Source organism: Lissotriton vulgaris, chromosome 5 (assembly GCF_964263255.1).
Source record: "Lissotriton vulgaris chromosome 5, aLisVul1.2, whole genome shotgun sequence".
In the NCBI taxonomy this organism is placed as follows: Eukaryota; Metazoa; Chordata; class Amphibia; order Caudata; family Salamandridae; genus Lissotriton; species Lissotriton vulgaris.
In genome coordinates, this window is record NC_141693.1 from 600,129,662 (window position 1) to 600,153,937 (window position 24,276).

At 47.3% G+C, this 24,276-nt stretch overlaps 1 protein-coding gene across 5 annotated transcripts in view; it reads right to left on the bottom strand.

Moving 5' to 3' along the window:
- Positions 1–24,276, bottom strand: part of LOC147711306 (microsomal triglyceride transfer protein-like) — a 370,310-nt gene that overhangs the window by 292,079 nt on the left and 53,955 nt on the right. For all 5 annotated transcript variants that reach the window (XM_086922044.1, XM_086922041.1, XM_086922045.1 and 2 more), the window contains 2 exons: positions 14,560–14,747; positions 1,498–1,641 (listed from right to left, as the gene is read on the bottom strand). In XM_086922044.1, coding sequence (XP_086778170.1) covers positions 1,498–1,641; positions 14,560–14,747 — 332 coding nt within the window. The remainder of the gene's footprint in view (positions 1–1,497; positions 1,642–14,559; positions 14,748–24,276) is intronic.

Genomic DNA, 24,276 nt, shown 5'->3' on the forward strand with positions numbered 1-24,276 from the left:
GTAGACAGTTACAAGTTCGAGGTCTGAGGACTGTCTCAATTTACATTGGGTTTGCGGAAGTCTTTTATACATTTTCTCATCAAGTAATAAACTTATCCGGAATTCCATATAAGGGGAGGAATGTTTGATGCTGCCTTAGAGTCATAAATTAATGGTCAAACATAACTACAGGTGGGGCTCAACCTTGCATGGACACAGTGTGGCCAGTGGTGAATGTGTCCAGATGTCTGGTGTGTGGAGCTCATTATCACTACATGTGCTAAGTCCTGATTGGCTATGTGTTACTAACTCATGTGGCAACTGACTTGATGGGTGTTTTTCGAAGCGCATGTACCCCCATGGGACATGTGTGCTATATTTGGGGGCAATCTCCCCTGACCATTGTGATGTTGCTGCGCCTATCAGTGGGATTGATCAAGAGTTTCCTGCCCGCGTTTTTGCCTGACAGCTGCGCACCCTCTCACCTGTGACTTATCAATTAGTGATGCAAGGCTAGGTTGCAGGGCCTACCTGACTACTTACTTGCGTGTTGAGGTACCTGTGGAGTTCGGGATGGAAGATTCTATTTCAAGGTCAAAAAAGTCTTTATTCGATATTTCATCATAAAAGATGGGAGATTCTATTTATAAGGACAATAGTTCATTTTTGTCGACAAATGCATCAATATCCATATTAACTTTAAGATAACCCATTTCAACCTATATTCATCCTCTGAGGGGAGCTCTTTTAGCCCAGGCTGCATTCAAAGCCTTGGATTCATAGCAAGGCTTCCTTGCAGAGCTTGGAGGCGCGAGGATGTGAGAAAAGGGTGGCAGGTAAGTCTAGGGAAGCTTTTGTGTTAAAGTTGGATGAATGCTTGTAGTTGGAAAAAAGAGAAATCATTTCGGTTTCATTAAAGGCAATAGACCTAATGATAGATGTAAAAAAATGTATATACTCGAGTTACAATGCACTGTGTATAGCCTTTTTAATATAAACCATAGTTGCTCCTGTGATGAGTCAATACTGTTTATCATCTCACCTTACAAATCCCTCAGTTTCTATATGGCATGTGTTGTAAAATATACATACATGCATTAGCTTAGGCTAGATAAATGCATTGTTAATATAGCTAGCATATTCTACAGATGCACAGGGTCACATGAACATTTGGGGTGGTTTTAGCTTCTAGCCATTGATGGGCTCCGAGGAAACAAATTACGAACTGGAACATTTAATATATGTGTTTTCAAATATAACGAAGCATATCTTCGACATAATCAGTATACATTGTTCAAGATATAGAGGCACATCAGTGCCAGTTTCGCTATATATTTACCATCAAATAAAGGCTATCTAGTCTTGAAGGTTAACAACAGGCATAAACAGAAGGACTAAAAGGCTGGAAAACACGGATTGGAAAACAGAGTCAAATTCAGTTTTCAATTGATATAGCTCTAGGCCCAACCTGGTCAATATAGAACTTTTTCTATTCCAAAAGAATTTGACATGTCATACCTTTCCTGAATTCCAGTGGAAGATGACCGGCAGTGCAATATTCCCGAAGTCCTCTCCACCCAGCAGATCTTCAGGAGACAGACCCATGGAGACATTTCCAGTTTTCTCGTGTTCTGGCACATGGTGTATTTTGAAATCATGAATCTGAAGATGAAATGAAATCGAAGCGAAGGGCGGTTATCCACACAAAGTGCCTCAGGATGGTAACCTAAGTCAAAGCATTCACCATCTAAATGCTGCACGTGTAAATTATGAAATGTTACTAACACAACTTAACATTGTGGGTGACCACAAATAATGAAGGAGTGGAGCTCTATTATAGAGGACTAGAATATGAAACAGCCCACAAAACAGGGTTAATAAATGTAACATATTTCATGCTCTAGAATACAGACCTATGTCTTGTGTAGCCCAGCTCACTTTGTTGGAATGAGTATGGAGCCTGATTTAAAGTATGGGTGCTCCTTTACAAATGTTGTGGGTACCCTGTCCATCTACCCTTGTCCGCCCTCTCTATTTGGGATCAGACCGACTGTCATCTTTCCAATGAAGGAACCCATACTGGTTCCTCAATCCAGAAGCTTACTCCAACAGACAGACGGAGTAGGGTCCACCTGAGTAAGAACATCAGACCACCTGCACTACCCTATTTAGAGCAGGTGGTCTGATGGGGTTTTACTTTACTATCATTCAAATCTGGGAAAAATCTAGCAGTGCCAGACAGAAAAAAAGAGAAAAACGACCACACCCTCACTGAACACTTAAAGAATAGGGAGTCATTAGTTTCTTTTTTTTCAAAAACTAAGCCCCACTTTAGGAGTTTTTTTTTTAAACAAAAAAGTCTGGTGTGTGGCCACCTGAAAGACGTCCGCCGTGCACCAAACTTGCAGTGCATTTCAGAGGAACTGCCATGCTGCCATGCTGTCAGTGATAAAAATGTAAATGTGGCAGGTGGTAGTCTGCTAGGGCAGCAGACCTAATATCCTTCACCACTCTGACAGACGGTGGGCCCCTCACCAAACTTCAAATTATACCCATGGTCTTCTGCTTCTAGTGAAATAGAAAGGTTTAGGTGCTCAGCAGGTCAACACTTCTCTTAAGTGAGTATTCCAAAATAAACTGGATTCGGATTATGTAAATTACAATAGGATCAGACAACAATGTCAATTTTAACTTAATACAAATGTACATATTTAATACAATCATTCAACCAATCAGTACTTGTTGAGCCCGCAAGGGTCTCAAGGCGCTGGGGGGCAGGTCAGACTGTATGCTGCGGTTCAATTGAAGCGGCAGGTTTGAGTTCCTTCCTGAATCGTGTTGGAGATGGGGAGAGCCAGAAGTTGGGAGGCATGGTGTTCCATGATTTGGCAGCGAGGTAGAAAAAGTATTTTCCTTTGTTCTTGGTTTCGCGGGTCCGAGAGATGGTGGCGTGGGCCAGTTGGGCAGAACGTAGGTCTCTGGTGGGTACATGGAATGAGAGGAAGTGGTTCGGGTATACTAGTCCTGCGTTGTGGAGTGCTTCGTAGGCATGTGGGAGGAGCTTGAACGTGAGTCTTCTGTTGACTGGGAGCCAGTGGAGTTCTTGTAGGTGTTCAGAGATGCGGTTGGGTAAGTTGAGGACCAGTCTGGCTGTGGCATTCTGCATGTTCTGCAGTTTTCTGAGGAGTTTCTGAGTGGTGCCTGAATAGAGTGCATTGCCGTAGTAGAGTCTGCTGTTGATGAGTTTGTGGGGGACCATCTTCCTGGCCTCATTTCAATATTTTGTCAGTGTCCACCTAGGACACTGCCATTTTATATTTTGCTTTGGGGATGTGGGGAAGCCCCAGGGCCCCCACGACCCCAGCCTATTCCCCAGTTGGCACCCGTTGAAGGTCCCATAGGGATTCATTATTTTTGGCTCCGTGGTGCCTACCCAGGGCAAAAATGGCTCAACTTTTGTTGTGGGTCACAGGGTGAGCCTCAGAGTCCCGGCTGCCCCTGCCAGCCGCATTATTGGTGGCTGGCGTGAGCCGGCAGATTTCATTTGGTTCTGCCCAGGTAGGAGAAGAATTTTCTAACTTCTCCAGCCCGGGTGGAGCATAGTTCTCTTCACTGTCTAAGGGAGTACAGGCAGGGTTTGCCGCCACTCTCCCAGGCAGGAAACTACAGTGTCCTGGGGGTGTACTCCCCGGGACACTGTTAATTATCGGGCCTTGGGGGAAGGGGTCCCCAGAGCGGATATAGGTTGAGGGGGGTGCACGCCCCCTCCCTTTAAAAATAATAACAGCCTCGGGATTGGGTCCTCAGTGCTTACAAAGGTAAGGGGAGCGGGGCACACACCCCCTCGCGTTTTATGTTGATACAGGCCTGGAAAATGGGGTCCCCTTTGGCTTGAATAGGCTCGGGAGGGGTAGCTGTCCCCCCCCCTCCCACCCCCCCCGGTCCAGGACAACCCTGAGGGGTTAATTTGTTTAGAGCACTGGAGCCAGGTCGATTTTTATTTTGTCACGGTTCTACTGCAAATTTACAGCAAAATGATTTAAAAATATGCATTGGTCCCTCTGGAACACACACATACCAAGCCTAGGGGGGCAGGGTATCCCTACCTTGCCCTCTCATATCTTTTTTTATTTTTTTCCCCTAGGACTCAGAACCATGTACAGAGTCCGAAGATGACTTCCACTATATTGTTGTTGATATGGTGGCATCAAATTAGATCTCGTCTCGATACCTGTCGGGTTGGAGGATCCTCTGCAGCATGAAATATACAACAGTTTTTAGCCATCAAGAATACTATCTGGATGAAGATCTAGCTTTCTGCAAAATTTTCTGTAAATCCTTTCAGTCATTTGTGTTGTAGCTTTGCCTAAAAGTTTTAGGACCACCTTTTTCTCTGCCCCCGTTTGACAGATCACCCAGAAATTTCTCAAGAAGGAGGTGAATTGGAATAGACTTTTGTTTGGAAAGTTTCATGAAGATTCATCAACTGGTGCAAAGTTATAAGCAAACTTAAAAATGCTTTTTCTATGGAAACACAATCCTAACCATAACTACCCAGTGGTGGCTGCCATTGTATGATTAAAAAATAAGTTTTGATTTTAGCTTTATGCGTTCACATTGGATGTATGTGGTTAAAAACATTTCAAAGAACAGTTAAATCAAAAATACTTATGTTCTTGATGGATTAGGCAATTGAAACCATCATTTTCAACGAGGTACTAATGACATTATATTTCTGGTAAGGAATGAGTTATGTAGAGTCCTCAATTTAAAAGGCAAGCCTGATTGCTTAGCTTGTAAGTGCACATTCACTTCATTGCAGTGCAGACGGTGATAGAGGAGGCCTTATTATGAGTTTACACTTGAGGTGGGTGAGCCTGTTCGAAGGTGTGTGGCACTCTAAAGGTGTATATACATGGTTTAAGTTGTCCCTATCTGTTTTGCGGTGCTCTGAGATCGGGAGATCACCCACTCCCCCAAATGTTTGACCGAGGTCAACAGATAATCAATTCTTTTGTTCTTAAGCACATGCTAACATTATTGTTCATTAACGTATTCAAGTAGTTGCATTCAACTAATACAATTTCAAAATTCTTGGTCTTCTTATATTTGTTCTTAGAATTCTGGTCTCAAGCCTTAAGCCAACACCTGTTTTGTTGCATCAGGACAGTACCCGCAACTTCCTCAGGCTGGTGTACGTTTACTTTTGTCTTAGAGCCGGTTCTACATGCGTCCGGGTTCCTCTATTCGCTTGTAAATCGAGTAATCCTTCCTGTGTTGTCTATCAAGTGTTCCCGTATCTGTGGTAGATGTATTATGCTGGTATATGCTCGGTAATTTCTCCAACTGTATCTACCGTGGGGCACGTGTCCAAGCCATTACGGTCTTCTGGCCACTGCTGCCCTTGCAGGAGGACTGCCAAGCCCATAGTGCGCGCACCCTCCGAATTCTGAGTTTAATCCAGGGCAGGCAGGTGGTGCTGCAGTGGTCTAATGGCAGCAGCTGTGTTAGGCTCACAGGAGAGGCTTAACAGCAGACTGCTGCCGTGACAGCACCTGCATTACGTTCCTGCACGGTGTGGCATGCATCATGGTGTGCGTGCCACACCGTGCAGCAATGGGGTTGCAATTCCAGGCAGGCACAACATGTATCCCCTGCATCCCTCCCCAGGCCCAGAAGTCGCAGGGAGCCTTAGTGGCATCCATGCCACCCTTTACTAGGAAGGCTCACCTCCATGAAAGGGGCGGTGGAAATGCAAATCAGAATACGCTCGACGATGCAGCAGCGGCACTGCCAGCATATTCCTCTCCCTTTCCGCTGCACCACCACTGCCACCATCATTAGAGTTGAAGCGTGAAGCTCAGATGAAACTGATGGCACCAAATTTGATGGTTCCACCCAAGTGGCACAATGAGACTCAAAAATAGGTTTAGATTTGTTAATGATGATATTGGCTAGCTGGGGAGTCAACTTAACCAATTGCAGTGTGTTCCACCAACCTTTTCTTGTTAGTAGGACTGAGGTGTTGCCAGCTCTTTCCACTTGAACAGGAACAGAATAGGTGGATTGACCTTTAGTGACTTTCATGGGACTTTTAATTAGTACCCAATCACCCACAGTAAAGGATTGAGACTTTACACTGTTCCTTTGATGAAAGTATCTTTTCATGTTAGTTTGAGCTTGAGAGACTTTGGTAAAAATTGTCCCATCAGGGGGATTAGCAATATCAATCTTTCATCTAACCAGGAAGGAAACAAACTAGTAAGAGCCCCTCTACCTCTAGGCAAACCGAAAGGTGTAACACCTGTGGTGCAATTTGGGGAAGTGAGTGATAATTAATCAATAACAATAAATACTTCATGTGATAAGGTAACAAAATGAACCAACCTTAAAAGTCTAAACCCAATTTTCCCCAAGCCACTTTGGGGAAATCTACAGGATGCAATGGATTATTATGCGTCCTTCAATGCTTGTCGGTGGTGAGACATTCAGGACATTTATCATTCCAAAATCTTACCTGAGCATACATTCCTGGCCACCAATAGTATTGCTTGATTTTCATGATGGTTTTGGTGGAGCCTAAATGCCCTTGATGAGAATGTTTAATGATGGAATCCCTCATCTTTGCTGGAGGTACAATTAAAACCCCTCTCATGAGCAAACCATTGTCTATGGACAGATCATCTGCAACTTGCGAATAAGATTTCAAAGAAACATTGAGTGTCCTTTTTTCAGGCCCACCTTGGACAACATACTCACAGACTTTACCCCAAGTCTCATCCTCTTGGTAAGCAGATGACCACTCCGACTCACTCAGACCTGAACACCACTCAAGGTTGATGGCATCTATAGACACCACACTGACAACATCATCTACAAAATCATCCCCTACTTCGTCTTCCACAGGCATGCATGAAAGGCAGTCTAACCATAAATTCTTCCTCCCGAGACATGTTTGATTTCAAATACAAATTCTTGTCATTTGGACACCAATCTTGTTAAACGTGCCAATTAAATTGTTATTTTTGCAGTTAGTTAAAATATGCACAAGGGGTTTGTGGTCTGTTTGAAGAATGAACTTACGACCCCAAAAGTACATTCTAAACTTGAGGACAGCCCAGACGCAGGCCAACGCCTCTCGCTCAATTATGCTATACTGTTTCTTACACTGCTTCAGGGCACGAGATGAAAAGAAAATAGTGTTTTCCACTCCTCCCTGTTTTTGGCTTAAGATAGCACCAAGACCCGTTTGGTTTGTGTCACCAGTTATGATAGGTATGAGGCCTTCTGGAAAAGCACTCAATGCAGGGGCTTGTTCGATAAGTAGTTTGACCTGAAGAAAAGCCGTTTCCATGTCTTGAGACCATATGTATTTAGCTCCTTTCTTCAGAAAAGACCGGAGAGGATCCACGGTTTGAGCATACATGGGAACAAACCTGGCATAATATTCTGCTAGGCCAAAGAAGGAGCGTAAAGCGACCATGTCAACAGGAGCCTTAGATTCTTTGATGGCTCTGATGAGTGACATTTTAGGTTTTATGCCTAAACTAGAAATAGCGTGACCCAGATAATTTACCTCATTCGTGGCAAATTCACATTTATCCTTCCTGATTGTCATGGTTTTTTTTTTTTTTAAGTGTCTAAAACTATGCTTAGTAAGAGATTGTGTTCTTCCAGGGTATCAGCATGAACAAGATCATCTTGATAAGCCTGGACACCCCTGAGATTGCCAAACAGATGGTCCATAAGCTTCTGAAAGATGCTTGCGGTGAATGCCAAGCCGAATAGCAATCTCGGGTACTTGTATGCTCCGAAAGGGGTAACGAGTGTAGTGAGTTCTTGTGACTCTTTGCTTAAAGCAACCTGGAGGTAGGCAGACCGCAAATCGATAAGTGAAAACCACTTAGAGCTACCTAAGTTAGCCAGCAGCTCATGTATCTTGGGAAGAGGATGACAATCTATAAAGATGTAGGCGTTGAGACTCGTCAAATCAGCGTTTGATTTCCCCAGATTTTTTGCGAGCAATGACTATAGGTGCAACCCAAAGTGAGAAGTTCAATAATCCCTTGGGAGCACAAGTTTTGTAACATGACCTTGAGTTCTTCCTTAAAACTGAAGGGAATAGGTCTCACCTTGGGTACAACTGCTTGAGCAGGAGGTTTGAGGCTAATGACATGCTCAAAACCTTTCACACTGCCTACATATTCACGAAAAACCAGCTCAAAATGTGTAAGTAAGTTTCGCTCTGGATCTGTAATGTTACATATGTGACTCATGGGAACTTCGCCTAAAACAATGGGATTGTCAGAACCTGGCTTCAAAATATGCCGATTTTAGCTAAATCACGCCACCCAATGATGTTCTTGCCCTTGACTGCATTAAATACATTTTTGTTAAAGTCTCTCTGCCCAAACAAATTAGTTTAGCCGAAAAGAATCCAAGCATGTCTATACCCTTTTCGCTGAATGCCTTAGGATTTACATCAGAAAGAAGTAGATCTTTGTCCCAGAATTCATAGAAAGTAGTGTCTTACCTCTGCTCCTTCACTCGTTTTCACTCGTTTTTTTACCCTTTCTATCTTTCACCTTTCTGCTCTTTTCTGCATCTCTGCTCTTTTGTGCTTTATTTCTGCTTATTTTCCCTTTTTTCTTTATCCCTTCTTTCCTCCCTTTACCTTTCCCCGCCGCTGCTGCCCCCGTGGCCCCTCCCCCCCCTCCCCCCCCAGCACAACCGGCCCAATCCAGCTCCCCTCCCCGCCTCCCAGCTGTCCAACCCTCCCCGACCCCTACTTAATGGCGGCCACTGCGCGGCCGCACGGCGGCCGCGGGCTGCGGGCGCGCCGCTGGTGCACCGAAGGCGCGTCAAAGGCAAGCATGTCTGCACCCGTCTGCGACCCGTCCGCAACCAGCACCAGGAACCCTGGACCTCCGCCCGCCAACGCTACGACCCAGCAGCACTCCACGCACTCAACCCAGGCTGCAACAACAACTGCAAGCTAGCATCACCAGCCGACACCCATGGACCCTTCAGCTGTCACCGCTGCCGGCACACCTGCAGCACCGCCAAGAACACGGATCCAGCACAACCCGCCCACAAGAACACAACCGAACCGAAGACCCTGCAATGCATCCTCCTCAACGTCCGATCCCTCCACAAACACGCAACAGAAATCTGGGACCTCCTCGACAGCACCACCCCAGACCTCGGGACCGGACATCGCCATCGCCATCCCCCAAGGATACAAGATCTCCAGGCAGGACCGCCCCATCCACCCAGGAGGAGGAATCGCCATCGTCCACAAATCCAGCCTCCGCCTGAGCACACTCCCTGACGAGTCCACAGAACTGATGGAACACCTTCACTTCAAGATACTGGCCAGCCCCACCACCGCCCTCCGAGGAACCATCATCTACCGACCCCCTGGACCCCGGGACCCTTCGCCAACTCCATCACGGACATTATCTCCCCGCAGGCCATCGCATCCACCAACTACACCCTGCTGGGAGACCTCAACTTCCACCTCGACAATCAACTGGACCCCACCACCACATCCTTCCTGGACAACCTCCACAACATTGGACTCCGCCAGATCGTGACCGAGCCCACGCACTCAGCAGGACACACCCTCGACCCCCTCTGTACTACTGGAAACTCCATCACCTTCAGCCACACCACCAAACTTCCATGGACCGACCATCGTTGCGTCCACTTCACCTTCAGAACACCCACCATCCACAGACACCAGCACCTGCTTCCACAAAGAAACTGGACCAAAATCACCGACGACCAGCTCACATCCTCACTCAACAACTCCACCCCAACCATCGCGGAAAACGACGACCCCAACACCGCAGCCCGAACCGCTGCATAGATGGATCTCGGACAGCACCAACGCCATAGCCCGCCTCAAGAAAAACAATACCCGTGCCAAGAAAGCCAGATGGTTTACCACCGAACTTCGAGAGTCCAGGCGCACATGCCGCCGCCTTGAAAAGGCCTGGAGAAACACCAAATCCACAGAAGCCCACAACAACTTCAGAGCCGCCACCAACGCCCACCGTCAACTCATCAGAGAAACGAGGAAAAAAGCGATTGAAGACAGAATTTCCACCCACGCACACAACAGCAAGGAACTCTTCAGCATCATCAAGGAGTTTGCCCAACCAACCAGCGAGTCTACCGACATCCCTCCCTCACAAGACCTCTGCGACAAACTCAGCATCTTTTTCCACCACAAAATCAAGAGCATCTACGACAACTTCAACGAAGACAACCAACACACTGAACCCTCACCAACCACCCCCGACACCCGGAAACCAGCGATTAATGACTGGACAGCCTTCACCACCGAAGACACACTGAAGACAATGAAGTCAATCCACTCAGGGGCCCCCACGGACCCCTGCCCCCACCACATCTTCAACAGAGCCGCCACACCATCACACCCATGCTCCGCCAAACCATCAACCGCTCCCTGGCGACCGCCTCGTTCCCCGACGACTGGAAACACGCCGAGGTCAACCCCCTCCTAAAGAAACCCTCAGCGGACCCCACCGACCTCAAAAACTACAGACCCATCTCCCTGCTCCCGTTCCCAGCGAAAGTCCTCGAGAAAGCCATCAACAGCCAACTCGCCACATTCATTGAAGAACACAACATCCTCGACTCCTCCCAATCCGGCTTCAGAAAAAACCACAGTACGGAAACCGCCCTCCTCGCTGCAACAGACGACATCCGCACCTTACTGGACAAAGGAGAAACAGTAGCCCTCCTCCTCCTCGACCTATCAGCGGCGTTCCACACAGTCTCCCACCGCACCCTAATACGCAGACTCTACGATGCAGGAATCCAGGACAAGGCCCTCGACTGGATCTGCTCCTTCCTCTCCGACAGGACGCAGCGGGTCAGACTCCCCCCTTTCCTCTCGGACCCCACACCGATCACCTGCGGAGTCCCCCAGGGCGCCTCCCTCAGCCCGACGCTCTTCAACGTCTACATGGCTCCACTTGCCCCCATCGTCAGAACCTATGGACTCAACATCGTGTCATATGCAGACGACACCCAGCTCATCCTCTCCCTATCCAACGAGCCCAACACCGCCAGACGCAACTTTTGAGAAGACATGGAAGCCGTCGCCAAATGGATGAAAAACAGCTGCCTTCAACTAAACACCAACAAAACAGAAGTACTCATCATGGGCCCAAACCCCGACGCCTGGAGCGACACCTGGTGGCCCACCGCCCTCGGAAACCCGCCAACCCCCACAGACCACGCACGCAACCTGGGAATCATCCTGGACTCCGAGCTAAAAATGGACCGCCAGATCAACTCCGTCTCATCTTCCTGCTTCCACACCCCCGCCTCCTTCGTAAGACCTTCAAATGGATCCCCCTCGAACACCGAAAGACAGTCACTCACACCCTGGTCACCAGTAGACTCGACTACGGCAACGCACTCTACGTCGGGATAAACAAAAACCTCATCCGTAAGCTACAGAACATCCAGAACGCCGCCGCAAGACTGGTCCTCAACCTGCCAAAACACTGCCACATCTCCCAGCACCTGCGCACACTCCACTGGCTCCCTGTCGAGGCGAGAATCACCTTTAAGATGCTCACCCACGCACACAAGGCCCTCCACGCCGACTCAATTTCCACGCACCCCAAAGGACCCTACGATCAGCCCAGCTTTCCTACGCCGTGGTCCCCCGCACCAGAAAGACCAGATCGGGAGGCAGCTCCTTCTCCTTCCTCGCGGCCAAAGCATGGAACGCCCTTCCGCTCCACCTCAGACAGACAACATCGCTCCCCATCTTCGCAAGAAACCTCAAAACCTGGCTCTTCGACAGACCCCCTCCTTGATGGAATGTTCCCCCCCCCCCCCCCCCCACCCCTAGCGCCTTGAGACCCTTACGGGTGAGTAGTCGCGCTTTAACAAACTCCTGATTGACTGATTACCTCATTTGCCAATTGATTTGAAATTATGTAACATTTGGCTGAAGCACTTTAAATTATTTAAATTATTTCATGGACGATGTTTTATAATGAAATCTTTTATGGCCTTTGGCCAAAATAAAGAATTTGTTAGATAAGATAAGTAGTGCCTCTTAAGATGGTGATGGGAGAGCCAGAGTCTGCCATCATTTGCAAGTTTATGCCGTTGACGCTGGCTACACAGGTGGGACCTTTGATTGATGCATCTATGGAATTACATACACCTATCACAATTACATTGCTAATGGAGTCAGTGCACTCATCTAATTGTGTATCAACTGAACTGACTATAACGGTGTTTCTACTTCGGCACACTGATTGAAAATGACCACGTTTTTTGCAAGAAAGACAATGTTTTTCTGAAGCAGGTAATCCAGAAAGGTTGCCAATGTGAGTCATAGATCCACATCTGAAACAGAAGGAGCCAGTTCTGTTCGTGATTAGTTTAGTATTTTTGTACTTAGCATTAAGGGTGCAAACAGGATCATACAGATTTGGTATCTGTTATGGATGTACTGACAGAAACATCAATGTTTAAAAGTTTAGTTGAAATGAGAGAAAACTCAATGCTCCAAGCCAAATCGATGACCTCATCAAGTTTGGGATTTCAACAACTAAAGATTCTTTCTTGAGTTGTACGTGATGCACAGTTGAATACAAACTGGACACGTATGCTAGTGTCGACAGTAAGACCAAATTCACAAGAGGATGTAAGAATCCTGAGCTCTGCTATGTATTCTTCTACGCTTTCATCTTCAGCGTGTTTGCGTTTGAAGAATTTATGATGCTCCAACATTATGCTGGGTTCAGTTGCAAATTGTTTTTTTAAACGTTCAAGAGCTTCATAGTAAATGTTCCATTGCAAATCACCAGACTTGTGAGTAGGAGCTTGAATAGGAGAAATATTGTTTTCAATTTGTTGGGCAGCTCATCCAAGACTCCCAAAAAGTAAACTGAACTTTCTTTGAGGACTGTTGTCGATGGCAGAATGCAGAAGTATGTAAACACTACAATAAGACGTCATGATTACGAGGACATGCTCAAATGTATTGAACCTGGGATTTTGTTGCATATGGTACATAAGCATGTTCATGATGTATATATTTATGGATAACATTAGTTTAGGTGCCTATTTCGCCTCAGGTGGTATGGAATTCTCTGACGATACATATTCGGCTCGACTCTAGAGTCTTGCTTATTTCCACTAAAAACATGGCTTTTTAACCATTAAGTGCAGTTTTTATGTGATGCCACTATATTTACCCCTTCTCAGTTCCATGAAGCTTCATTGTTAAGGCGCCATGCAAATACTAAATTAACATAGCAATGTGTAATTAATTTAAAATTCACAAATTACTGCAACACCTGCAAATATCATTTAAATGGACTTTGAGTTTTAAAATATTATTATACTATTATTCAATGTTTACCCACTTCCCTACTACATTTTAACGGAATTGGGGTGTCTTGGGTGTACTGCATCCTCCGGGTACCATGGTGATGGAAGATGTACTACAACCAGACTCTAGAATGTAGAGATGGTAGTCAGTTATTGCATGAAGCCTGACAGGATAAGGTGTACCTGTTTGCCTCCAATAAACCAATACTTTGGATACCTTAATATGAATACTCCTTCTTTACAGGAATATTTGCAAAATCAAATTTAAATGTACAAAACTCTACCCAAAATTGCCCACTTATGTTTTGAATTGGAATTTGGAAAGAAAAAGGGTTGATCTGATATTTCTAGAGACAGGATGGTAAGACTTTAAGCTGGAAGAATAAACCACACTAAATAAATACACCCATATTTAAATAAGCCAACATCAGCTCATTCAAGCTGCAGCATCATGCCTCACATATGTTTCCAAGTCTGACTGCTGACTAGCAGTATGCTTATTATTTATGGTTGGGAGGCACAATGCACCTACCTGATCAAGCTTTGCAGATTTGTTTGTTACTTACCTAGGTTGTGGAGCCTCCCGAAAATACGGTTATGCCATCTCCAACCAGTAGGTCAGGAGAAGTCACCATGTCACAAACAGTATATGACGTTTGGTCAATAATATGCAGGGTCCAACAAGCTGCTCTGCACAAAATATGGAGGAAGGCTCCTGTAGTAATGACTCTGAGGCATGAGTTCACAGGAGACACAAATTTAATTGCCTTCCAACTCCACAGCTCCCTGGAGAAAAATTGTCCAAAAGCAACAGTACAGCTTAACACCAACATTCTAAGCATAGACCAGGCTATGTCATAATAGGTGACACAGAGCTGCACATAACCATAGAATACAGCATACTACAGCTCCGTGCCTAGTTTACCAGATGCTGCATAGGAGTCTTTGTGATTATGCTAAAAGAGAGTTTTTCATTACTAGACATCAATCAATTAAAAAATAAGGAACCAGGAATGGTGGGTGGATTGCAAAACGTTTCCTTGATTTTCTTTTTATTAATATTTAAGTTCTATAGAGGTGTAGTATGGGTCATTTCTATTAGTAAACAATGTTTCTGCGTTTCCAGTATGTAACTAGCAGGGAGTTGGTGGGGGGAAGCGGTGCAATAGAGATAGTTACAACACTTACCTTAACATGGACTAGCTGTTCACCTGGATGGCTAGCGTTTCTCCACAAGAGGTGGACCTGAATTGCTGCTTCCGCTTTCAGGCTGCTTTTTCTCACCGACGGCTGAGAAATGTGTCCTATCTGGAAGTCCACTGTGTAGTGGTACTGATGCAGAACTCCAGGTTGAAAGGAAGGTGGGTCCAACTGACCTACAAAGAAAATTACAAGTAATGCCTCACTTGTTTTTTAAGGTAGTCAAAGACAGACCATCAAAAGGCTCACATGCTTAACAGAATACACGCAAAGCCAATTTTGATCAAGCATAGATCGAATCCTCAACTTTTTATCTAAATGTATTCAGTAATGTATCATACAGAAAAGTGTTATGTCTAGATTCTAAGCTGTAGAATTTAAATTACAGTGGGCCCCTTTTATTTATTGATTTACTAATAACTGCCCTTTCCATTCTTGCAAATTTTAATTGACTCACAAATATTTTCAACTGGTCCCAGTTGCTGGCATATGGGTTTCTGGAATGGCTATGAGGAAAGATCCCTTAGATTCCAATTCTCCCCAGTTGTCTTTATTGGGATCAACAGGTGTCTCTTGCAACTTCTGAAATGAAGGGATGAGGAAATAAAAAATCAACCAAGAAGGTTGAACCCGCTGGTTATTGGGGAACCATTGGCAAGGACGGACGGGGGGTCCCTTTGGGGTCCACAAGCCACCTCCACAGCGACAGACACTGCAGCAGTTTTGAGGTATGTGGAGGGGATTTGGGGAACACATGTTGTATGTTTGCACTGCGTCACTGCTATACATGGCCACTACTCACTACTCACACACTGGATCATAATTGTCACACATACCAAAGTTCTGGGATCCATCAATGCCGGTTCCAATAGATAGGGTGTGAACCCAGGCGGGGGATCTCCGGATAGTGAGTTGGAACATCAGAGGAGCGCTAAACAAAGTAAAAAGAGGGGGGCTATACTCCAACAGGCCAGACGTTATCATGCGGACATCCGGATGCTTCAGGAGATGCCCTTAATGGGAACCAAAGTGTTGTGTCTCCTCAGATGTGGCTATATTCAAGGGTTCCACTCAGGCTTTACCAGGGGGTCTCATGGGGCTGCAATTCTAATCCATCTTAGGGTCCCTTACAAACACACTAAGGCATGGACAGATGCCCAGGGGAGATACGTATTTGTTAGGGGCACCATTTATGAGGAACAGGTGGTATTGGGCTGTGATATGCCCGCCGCCTCTATCTTGGGCATTAGTTGAGCGCCTTATGACTCAGTGGGCGGGTATACTGCAAGGATTAGCAATAGTAGGGGGGACTGGAATTAAATGATGGACATGGCCAAAGATAGATGGAGAGTAGTGGGATACTCTAATGCTCATCAAGCTACCAAACGGACCTCCATGGCAACAGAGTTGGGCTGGACAGATCCATGGCGGCAGTTACATAGTAAGGAGCAGGGGTAAACTTATCTCTCGACGACGCATGATTAGTACTCCTGTAGTGATTATATATTTGTACCGTCTGGTGCCGCCAGTAGAGTGAGGGCCGTTGAGATCCTCCCAAGAGGTTTGTCAGATCACACCCCAGTTGTCCTTATGGTACAGTCAGGTCATGAGAAATAGCCTTTTCGTTGGCGTCACTCCCCCTGGCATCTGCAGGATGAGAATTATCGGGAGCATATAGGGCAGGCAATCAAGCAATATTTGGACACAAACATGGGGATGGTAGCAGAGGCTGAAATTCTGTGGGAGGCCTTTAAGCTAACCATACGGGAAGTATACATTTCATTCTGTGTGGCAGCGCATCAAACTTGGCGGGAATCGCTTCTGAGATCAGAGGCCCATATAATGGATCTTGAGCTGAGCAGTAGTGGGAGAGGGAGGGAGTCTAGTGCGCAGACAGCTGGTGTTGGCACAGCAGACTCATGCCAATATTTTGATGGATGAGGCCCATCTATCATGGCTGGCATCCCGCAGCAGAATTTACCAATTGGGTGACACGTCCAGTAAACTACTACATAGGCTGTGCCAGGGGGCCTGTCAGGGGCTCGGTGACACTGATGGACGGGTGTAGACTTTAACATCTGTTCCTTTCCATCCCGTCCGCAGGACTCCTATGGGCCCTTTAACTCTGCTTGGATTTCCCCGGAGACTCTGCCCATAACCCTGATGTCAACCGCCGGGAGCCAATCCGCTGTAGAGGAGGCGGATAAGGAAGCTCTGCCCGAGTCTGAGAGCGCTAACGCCGGAGGAGGACCGGAAATCGAGGAGCCGAAGACGACCAGCGTTGCGGTTTTGGATCTCGAGAAGAAGCAAGACGAGGACCCGGAAGACGGGTAGCCCAGCGGAACCGGTACGCCAGGAGGCCACCGTCACCACGAGCCGTCCCGCCGCACTTCTGGAGAAGTGTGGCTGGACAAGCTACGGAGCCGGATACGGGGATTTGTCTTTTCACGGGGTGGGACGGGGTAGGGGTGGTTGACGGTGGTCACTGGGCAGCGTATGTGTGTTTGTTTCACTTACATACTCCCGAGCACTTTTACGGAGCGGTAACTCTGTGACAGCTCGTCAATACTGGTGGCAGTCCCTGGTGATCCCCTCACTTCCCCGCTCTCCTCATCTGTACATAGTACCCAACAACAAGACAGTAATCCTGGGGTATTTTGTTTCTTTTCTTTCCTTCCTTGCCTTGGCCGGTGTGGAGAGTTATCCGGAACCCTGGGGAAAGTCTGAAAGTTGAAAAGAAGAATCCCGGAAGAACTCGGACTGCACTGACTGGACTTTGTAAAACCCATCTAGGAGACTGGTGTAGACTCCCTTTTGGCAGACATTATTTTATAAAATAAAGAATCACTTGAGACGCTCCGCCTTTGGTCAGCTCGTTATTCGTCCTAGCCCATTGCAATGGTCACAAGTGGCGAGCCAGATAGGAGCCAAGAGTGAACCACCATCCGATACAGAATGGAAAACTTAATCCATCAGATGAAGGAGGGGCAAGCAAAGCTAGAGTGGGCTTTGCAAAAGACTTCAATACAGGCTGAAGCTGTTAGGACAGCCTTCACCCAGGCTATTCAGAACCAAGCTGATAATCTCCTCAAATTGGCGGAAGGACAGACTCAGCATATGACGGTCCTAGGACAGGGAAGGACTAATGCCCCGCCTCCTGGTACGGTGGTCCCCCTACAAAAATTCATCCCCGGAGAGGATCCTTTGGCTTTTTTCCTTAATTTTGAAAGGGCTGCTAGGGCCAGCTCATGGCTTGGGGAAAGATGGCCATTCTATCTAGCCCCCCCTCCAAACCGGAGAGGCTCAAGCAGCCTACCAGATGGTCAACAGGGATGGAACAACCGTCTATGCCACAGTCAAACAATACATTTTGGATCGGCTAGGGGTGGACAAAGAAACCCATAGGTTGAGGTTCCGTCAGGAACGAGGGACCCCAGGGGACCTCCCCAAGACTTTGTTCTACAAACTAAAGGAAGCTGCTGATCTCTGGTTAAAACCACAAGAGGGCAACATGGAAGAGGTCATGAACAAAATGTACCTAGAACAATTCCTAGAGGCTCTTCCTTATGGCACACAACGCTGGTTAAAGCAGCATGCCGGATTAACGCTAGAGCACGCCATAGAGATGGCCACCTCATATGCCAGGGCTCAGGGTAGACTTTATATTAGAGAACCCGAGAAAACAACCAAGAGTATGACAGCCCTGAGGTCCGACAAGAAGACGCAGAAAGTGATAGTCGAACCACCACGCCCCCGCTTTCAACGACCAGAAGTCCCCAGCGTCTCTGGACCCCAATGTTACGGCTGTGGGGAATGGGGCCATATCGCCTGATACTGTCGAAAGAAAAAAGAGAATGAAGATGAGCCCATGGATGTGAGCTATGCCCCTCGCTCTATTCTGTATGCCCAAGAAACGGGGACGGTGTTTTACGTGAGTGTGACCGTAAACAGGACTTCCATTAAAGCTTTATTGGACTCCGGGTGTAAGCACTCCGTGGTTAGAAAGAAACTAGTCACACCCTCTTGTCTTATACCTGGAAGAACCGTTCACATCCGATGTGTCCATGGGGACGTCAAGGAGTACCCCGTAGCTAGAATCACACTCTATTGTTCGTCAGGGAAGGGAACGGAAATAATAGTTGGGATTTTGCCCGACCTCCCTGAGCCTGTCATCATAGGCATCGACAATCCATCTTTTACCTCCCTTATGTTAGAAGCACTACAACCCCTAAAGAACCCACATGATTCCCTCCTTTCCTCTGAACCCTGGGCAAGAGACACACATTTTAGAACAGCTCAATTGAACGATGCTAACCTTACTAATGCATGGCAAACAGCCCGTGATGGTCAGGATCCCCTCTCTCGAGCATATCCCACTTTTATCGAGAAAAACGGTCCTCTCTATAGGCTGGCAAAAGCCGATGCCAACCCTCAGTTGCTGGTTCCAACTGGTTTTCGAGATCAGATCCTGTTCTTTGCTCATGCTCATTTATTGGCAGGCCATTCAGGGGCGGAGAAGACAGGAAAAGCCATATTACAACACTTCTTCTGGCCGGGTATCTATGCACAATCCAAAAATATTGTCAGGAATGTCGGATATGTCAAAAACGTAATCCATACACTTCACCCCCTGTATCCCTGAATCCCTTACCCATCATAGGCACTCCCTTGGATAGGTTGGGGATGGACCTCATTGGGCCTTTACCCAAATCAGGAAGGGGACACCAGTACGCCCTAGTGTTGGTGGATTACGCCACCGGCTATCCGGAGACCTTTCCCCTCCGAGCAGCCACATCCTCAGCTATAGCCCAAAGACTAGTAGAAGTCTTTTCACATATGGGGTTCCCTAGGGAGATCATCACCGATCAGGGTACCCCGTTCCTCTCTCGTCTGATGCATCAGGTCTGTAAACAACTAAAGATCAAATATATAAAGATGTCTGTTTACCATTCCCAGACCGATGGACTGGTTGAGCGTTACAACGGCTCCCTAAAATTAACCTTAAAGAAACTATTGTCTGGAGATGGAAAAAACTGGGATCAACTTTTGCCACTAGCCCTTTTTGTTCTCCGCAGCCAGACCCAAGCTAGTCTGGGTACTTCCCCGTTCGAGCTGTTGTTAGGACGGAAGCCGAGAACCCTGCTAGAGATCACAAAAAACAGTTGGGAGACTGAGGGAGCGCAAGAGGCAGAGGCCCTTTTAGACTATACCCGTCAATTGCAAACACAACTCCATAAACTTAGAACCCTTGCCCATGACCATCTGGCCATTGCCCAGGCAAAACAAAAGACCTTTTATGACAGAGGGAAAAAGTGGAGGGAACTAAGTGTAGGGGACTGGGCTTTAGTCCTACTATCCACCTCTACTCACAAATTAAAAAAAGAATGGCAGGGACCCTTCAAAGTCATTCGGAAGATAGGGCGTACTACTTACCTCTTGCAATTGGGAGAGAGTAAAACCCAAATGTATCATATAAATTTCCTAAAGAAATGGCTTGGGAAACCCCCATAAACGGTTAACGCTGTGTCTACAACCACGCCTCACACAGTTAGAGACACCCCGACCAACTCAGACCTCTCAACAGAACAGAAAGAAGAAGTCCTTTCTCTCCTCTTCCGTTTTTCCGAAGTATTCTCGGATCAACCTGGGAGGACCCATCTAGCTGAACACTTTATTCTTACCCTTCCAGGGGTTGTAGTAAAGCAAAAACCTTATCGCATCCCCGAGGCCCGAGGCCCGACGCTTAGCCTTTCAGAATGAAGTGCATGTTACGGTCTGAAATAATAGTTCCCTCGCATAGTAACTGGTGCTCGCCGGTGGTCCTTGTACCAAAACCGGATGGTAGCATCCGGTTTTGCATAGACTTCTGAGCCGTTAACCGAGTGTCTAAACAGGATGCCTATCCTTTACCCAGGGTAGACAAATTGCTAGAACGCCTTTGTGAGGCCAGGTACATCACAACAATCGACCTCACCATAGGATATTGGCAGATACCTCTAGCCCCCGCTGATAGGGAGAAAACAGCGTTCTCTACTCCATCTGGCCATTTTCACTTTACCGTCTTCCCCTTTGGGTTGCAAGGGGCCCCAGCAACCTTCCAAAGGGCCATGGACACACTGCTATCTCCTCATTTGGAGTACGCTTCGGCCTATCTGGACGATATTGTCATTTTTAGTAAGACCTGGGAGAAGCACCTTCTTCATTTAGACAAAATACTCACCAGTCTGCTATCTGCAAATCTTCACATCAATGCCAAAAAATCTTGAGTGGCCTTTAGGAAAGTTAAATATCTCGGTTATCTTTTGGGGGAAGGTCTTATAGAACCTCAAACCGAGAAAGTAAAAGCCATTCAAGCTGTACCCTACCCTACAACAAAAAAACACCTCCTGGCTTTCTTAGGCCTGGTAGGTTATTACCGTAGATTTATAGCCATGTTTGCAGATCTGGCAGGGCCTCTCACTGATCTCCTACGTAAGTCTCATACCTCTCCCAATTTGCCTGCCCCCTCTGAAAAGGAACTGGTCGCCTTTCAGGCATTAAAGACCGCTCTCACCTCCTCCCGTGTACTCATCTCCCCTGATTTCCAAAAACCTTTCTTACTGCAAATAGATGCCTTGGGGGAGGGAATAGGGCCGTTCTCTCACAACAGGATGAAAAGGGGGCCGATTCTATACATCAGCAGAAAGCTTTTTCCCCAGGAACAGGCCGATTCCACCATCGAGAAGGAATGCCTTGCCTTCATCTTGTACACCGATCACGCTCCCCTGACCTGGCTTCAACGGAACAAGGGTCACAATGAACGCATCCTACTCTGGTTTCGAGCATTACAACCATATCAGATTGTTGTCCGAAATCGGAAGGGTGTGGATCAGGAGAATGTGGACTTTCTTTCCCGCTTTCCGATTTCCTCCGATCGGGAAAATCCCGGGGGTGGGATGTGTCAGGGGCTTGGTGACGCTGAAGGACGGGGTGTGGACTTTAACATCTGTTCCTTTCCACCCCGTCCGCAGGACTCCTATGGCCCCTTTAACTCCGCTTGGATTTCCCCGGAGACTCTGCCCATAACCCTGACGTAACCGCCGGGAGCCAATCCGCTGTAGAGGAGGCAGATAAGGAAGCTCTGCCCGAGTCTGAGAGCGCTAACGCCGGAGGAGGACCGGAAATCGAGTAGCCGAAGACGACCAGCATTGCGGTTTTGGATCTCGAGAAGAAGCAAGACGAGGACCCGGAAGACGGCCAGTCCAGTGGAACCGGTACGCCAGGAGGCCACCGTCACCACGAGCAGACCTGCCGCACTTCTAGAGAAGTGTAGCTGGACAAGGTACAGAGCCGGATACGGGGATTTGTCTTTTCACGGGGTGAGACGGGGTAGGGGTTAGTTAAAGGTGGTCACTGGGCAGAGTATGTGTTTGTTTCACTTACACACTCCCGAGCACTTTTACTGAGCGTTAACTCTGTGACAGCTCGTCAATACTGGTGGCAGTCCCTGGTGATCCCCTCACTTCCCCGCCCTCCTCATCTATACATAGTACCCAACAACAAGACAGTAATCCTGGGGTATTTTGTTTCTTTTCTTTCCTTCCTTGCCTTGGCCAGTGTGGAGACTTATCAGGAACCCTGGGGAAAGTCTGAAAGTTGAAAAGAAGAATCCCGGAAGAACTCGGACTGCACTGACTGGACTTTGTAAAACCCATCTAGGAGACTGGTGTAGACTCCCTTTTCGCGGACATTATTTTATAAAATAAAGAATCACGTGAGACGCTCCACCTTTGGTCAGCTCGTTATTCCTCCTAGCACATTGCAACGGTCACAGGGTCTTGCACCCCCAGGTTCTTCCCAGTATACTTGGACCAAATGGAAGGGCTCCCAGTGACCCCTACCTAATTGCAGAGAGCTTCGCAAGTTACTTTGCAGAGCTATACACACCTAAGGAACTTCTACAGGAAGGCATGATACATTGCTTTATAGATGACTTACCGCCCCAGGCCCTCTCAGACGAGGCACGGGCAGACCTAGACCTCCCGCTCACCAAGGAGGAGCTTTGCACAGAGCTGGGGGGTTTGAATTCAGGAAAAGCACGGGTCCTGATGTACTCCCTTGCAAATTTTTCAAGAAATACTTCTCTAAATTTGCGCCCCATTTACTCAGAGTTGTAGACTAAGTGAGAGACCGAGATCACCTTCCACAAGACTGGAGACAAGCGGTAGTGGTCATGTTTCATAAACCAGGCCAGCCCCCAGACCGACACGCCTCATACTGCCCCATTTTACTGTTGAATGTCGAGGCCAAAATTGTAGCCAAAGCATTGGCCAATCGCCTCCAACCCCATATAACCAATTTGATCCTTCCTGACCAAGCCGGCTTAATGCCACAGAGAGCTACCCGTCATAACATCCAACGAGCGCACACTGCCATAGCCACCATCCAGGGAATAGCACAGGCCGCCATCTTGTTGGCAGATATCGATAGGGCATTTGACTCCCTCAGTTGGGTGTACCTGTTTCCACTCCTGGACTACCTTAACATGGGCCAGCGACTTTTGTAATTTTTAAAATTGCTGTATAAGGACCTTACAGCGTCGGTGCGTGTTGCGGGATCCACCTCCTTCACATTTCCGATTTGATGGGTCAGCCGTCAGGGGTGTTCCTTGTCGCCATATCTTTTTGCCTTGGCTTTGAGTGGGCTCCCAGGCTCTCGGAACGCATTGCATTATATGCCAATGATGTCGTATTCTTTTTAATGGACATCAACAAGACAGGACTGAGGCTGCGCCGCATCATGCAAGTTTTTGGGGAGTCCTCGGGCCTATTTATGACTCCCCGTAAATCTACCCTGAGGGTGCTGGGGGAAATGGCTGGACCGGGGCCTTGGGCATCGGCAGTGCAGGCAACAACGGAGGGAGTGAAATATCTGGGAGTTTTCCTATTGAATTTGCCAAGCCTGGCACGGGACAGATATATTATCCCGATATGGGTGTGGGTAAGTGAGGAAATGAAAGCTTGGTAGCACATGGCTGTCTCCATTTATGGCAGAGCAGCTAGTTTTAAAATGGTATTGTTGCTGCGTCTTCTCTACCGATTGCAAAACCATCAATACCCAATTCTCTCCATGTGGTTTTGCCAGGTTAATGCGGCATTGGGGCAATTTCTGTGGGCGGGGGGCATCCAGAATTGCCATGCGGCCTTGCTTTCATTCGACGTATTGCGGGGGGTTGCCTACGTCGGATGCCCAATTTTATTATATGGAATCGCACCTGCTAACACTGAATGAATGGTGGTAGGGGGATAGGAAGGACCCCACATATGCAGTTGAGCGAAGGTGTATGGGAGAGTCTACCCTCCATACCATATTGTACTTGGCGCCCCTGTGCAACTCTCTACCGCCGGCCACGCGGGTGGTATCCCAGGTGTGGAAACAGTCCCACCGTAAGATGGGGTGGTGGGACAAGCTGACCAGTAAAACCCCACTGTGGCATACTGGTCAACTGCCACAGCTGGCTGTGCTACCTGGCTTTCATTGGTGGGACAACGTAGAAATCTCTACATTAGGTGATTTGATGCAAGGTTCTGCCCTGGAATCTTTCCAAGGCCTCCAACAAGAGTATCAAATGCCAAAAACTCAATTTTATAAATGTCTCCAATTTTGGCACACAATTTATCCTAGCATTTCAGGGATAAAGGCTCTCCTCTAATTTAGTCCTATTGA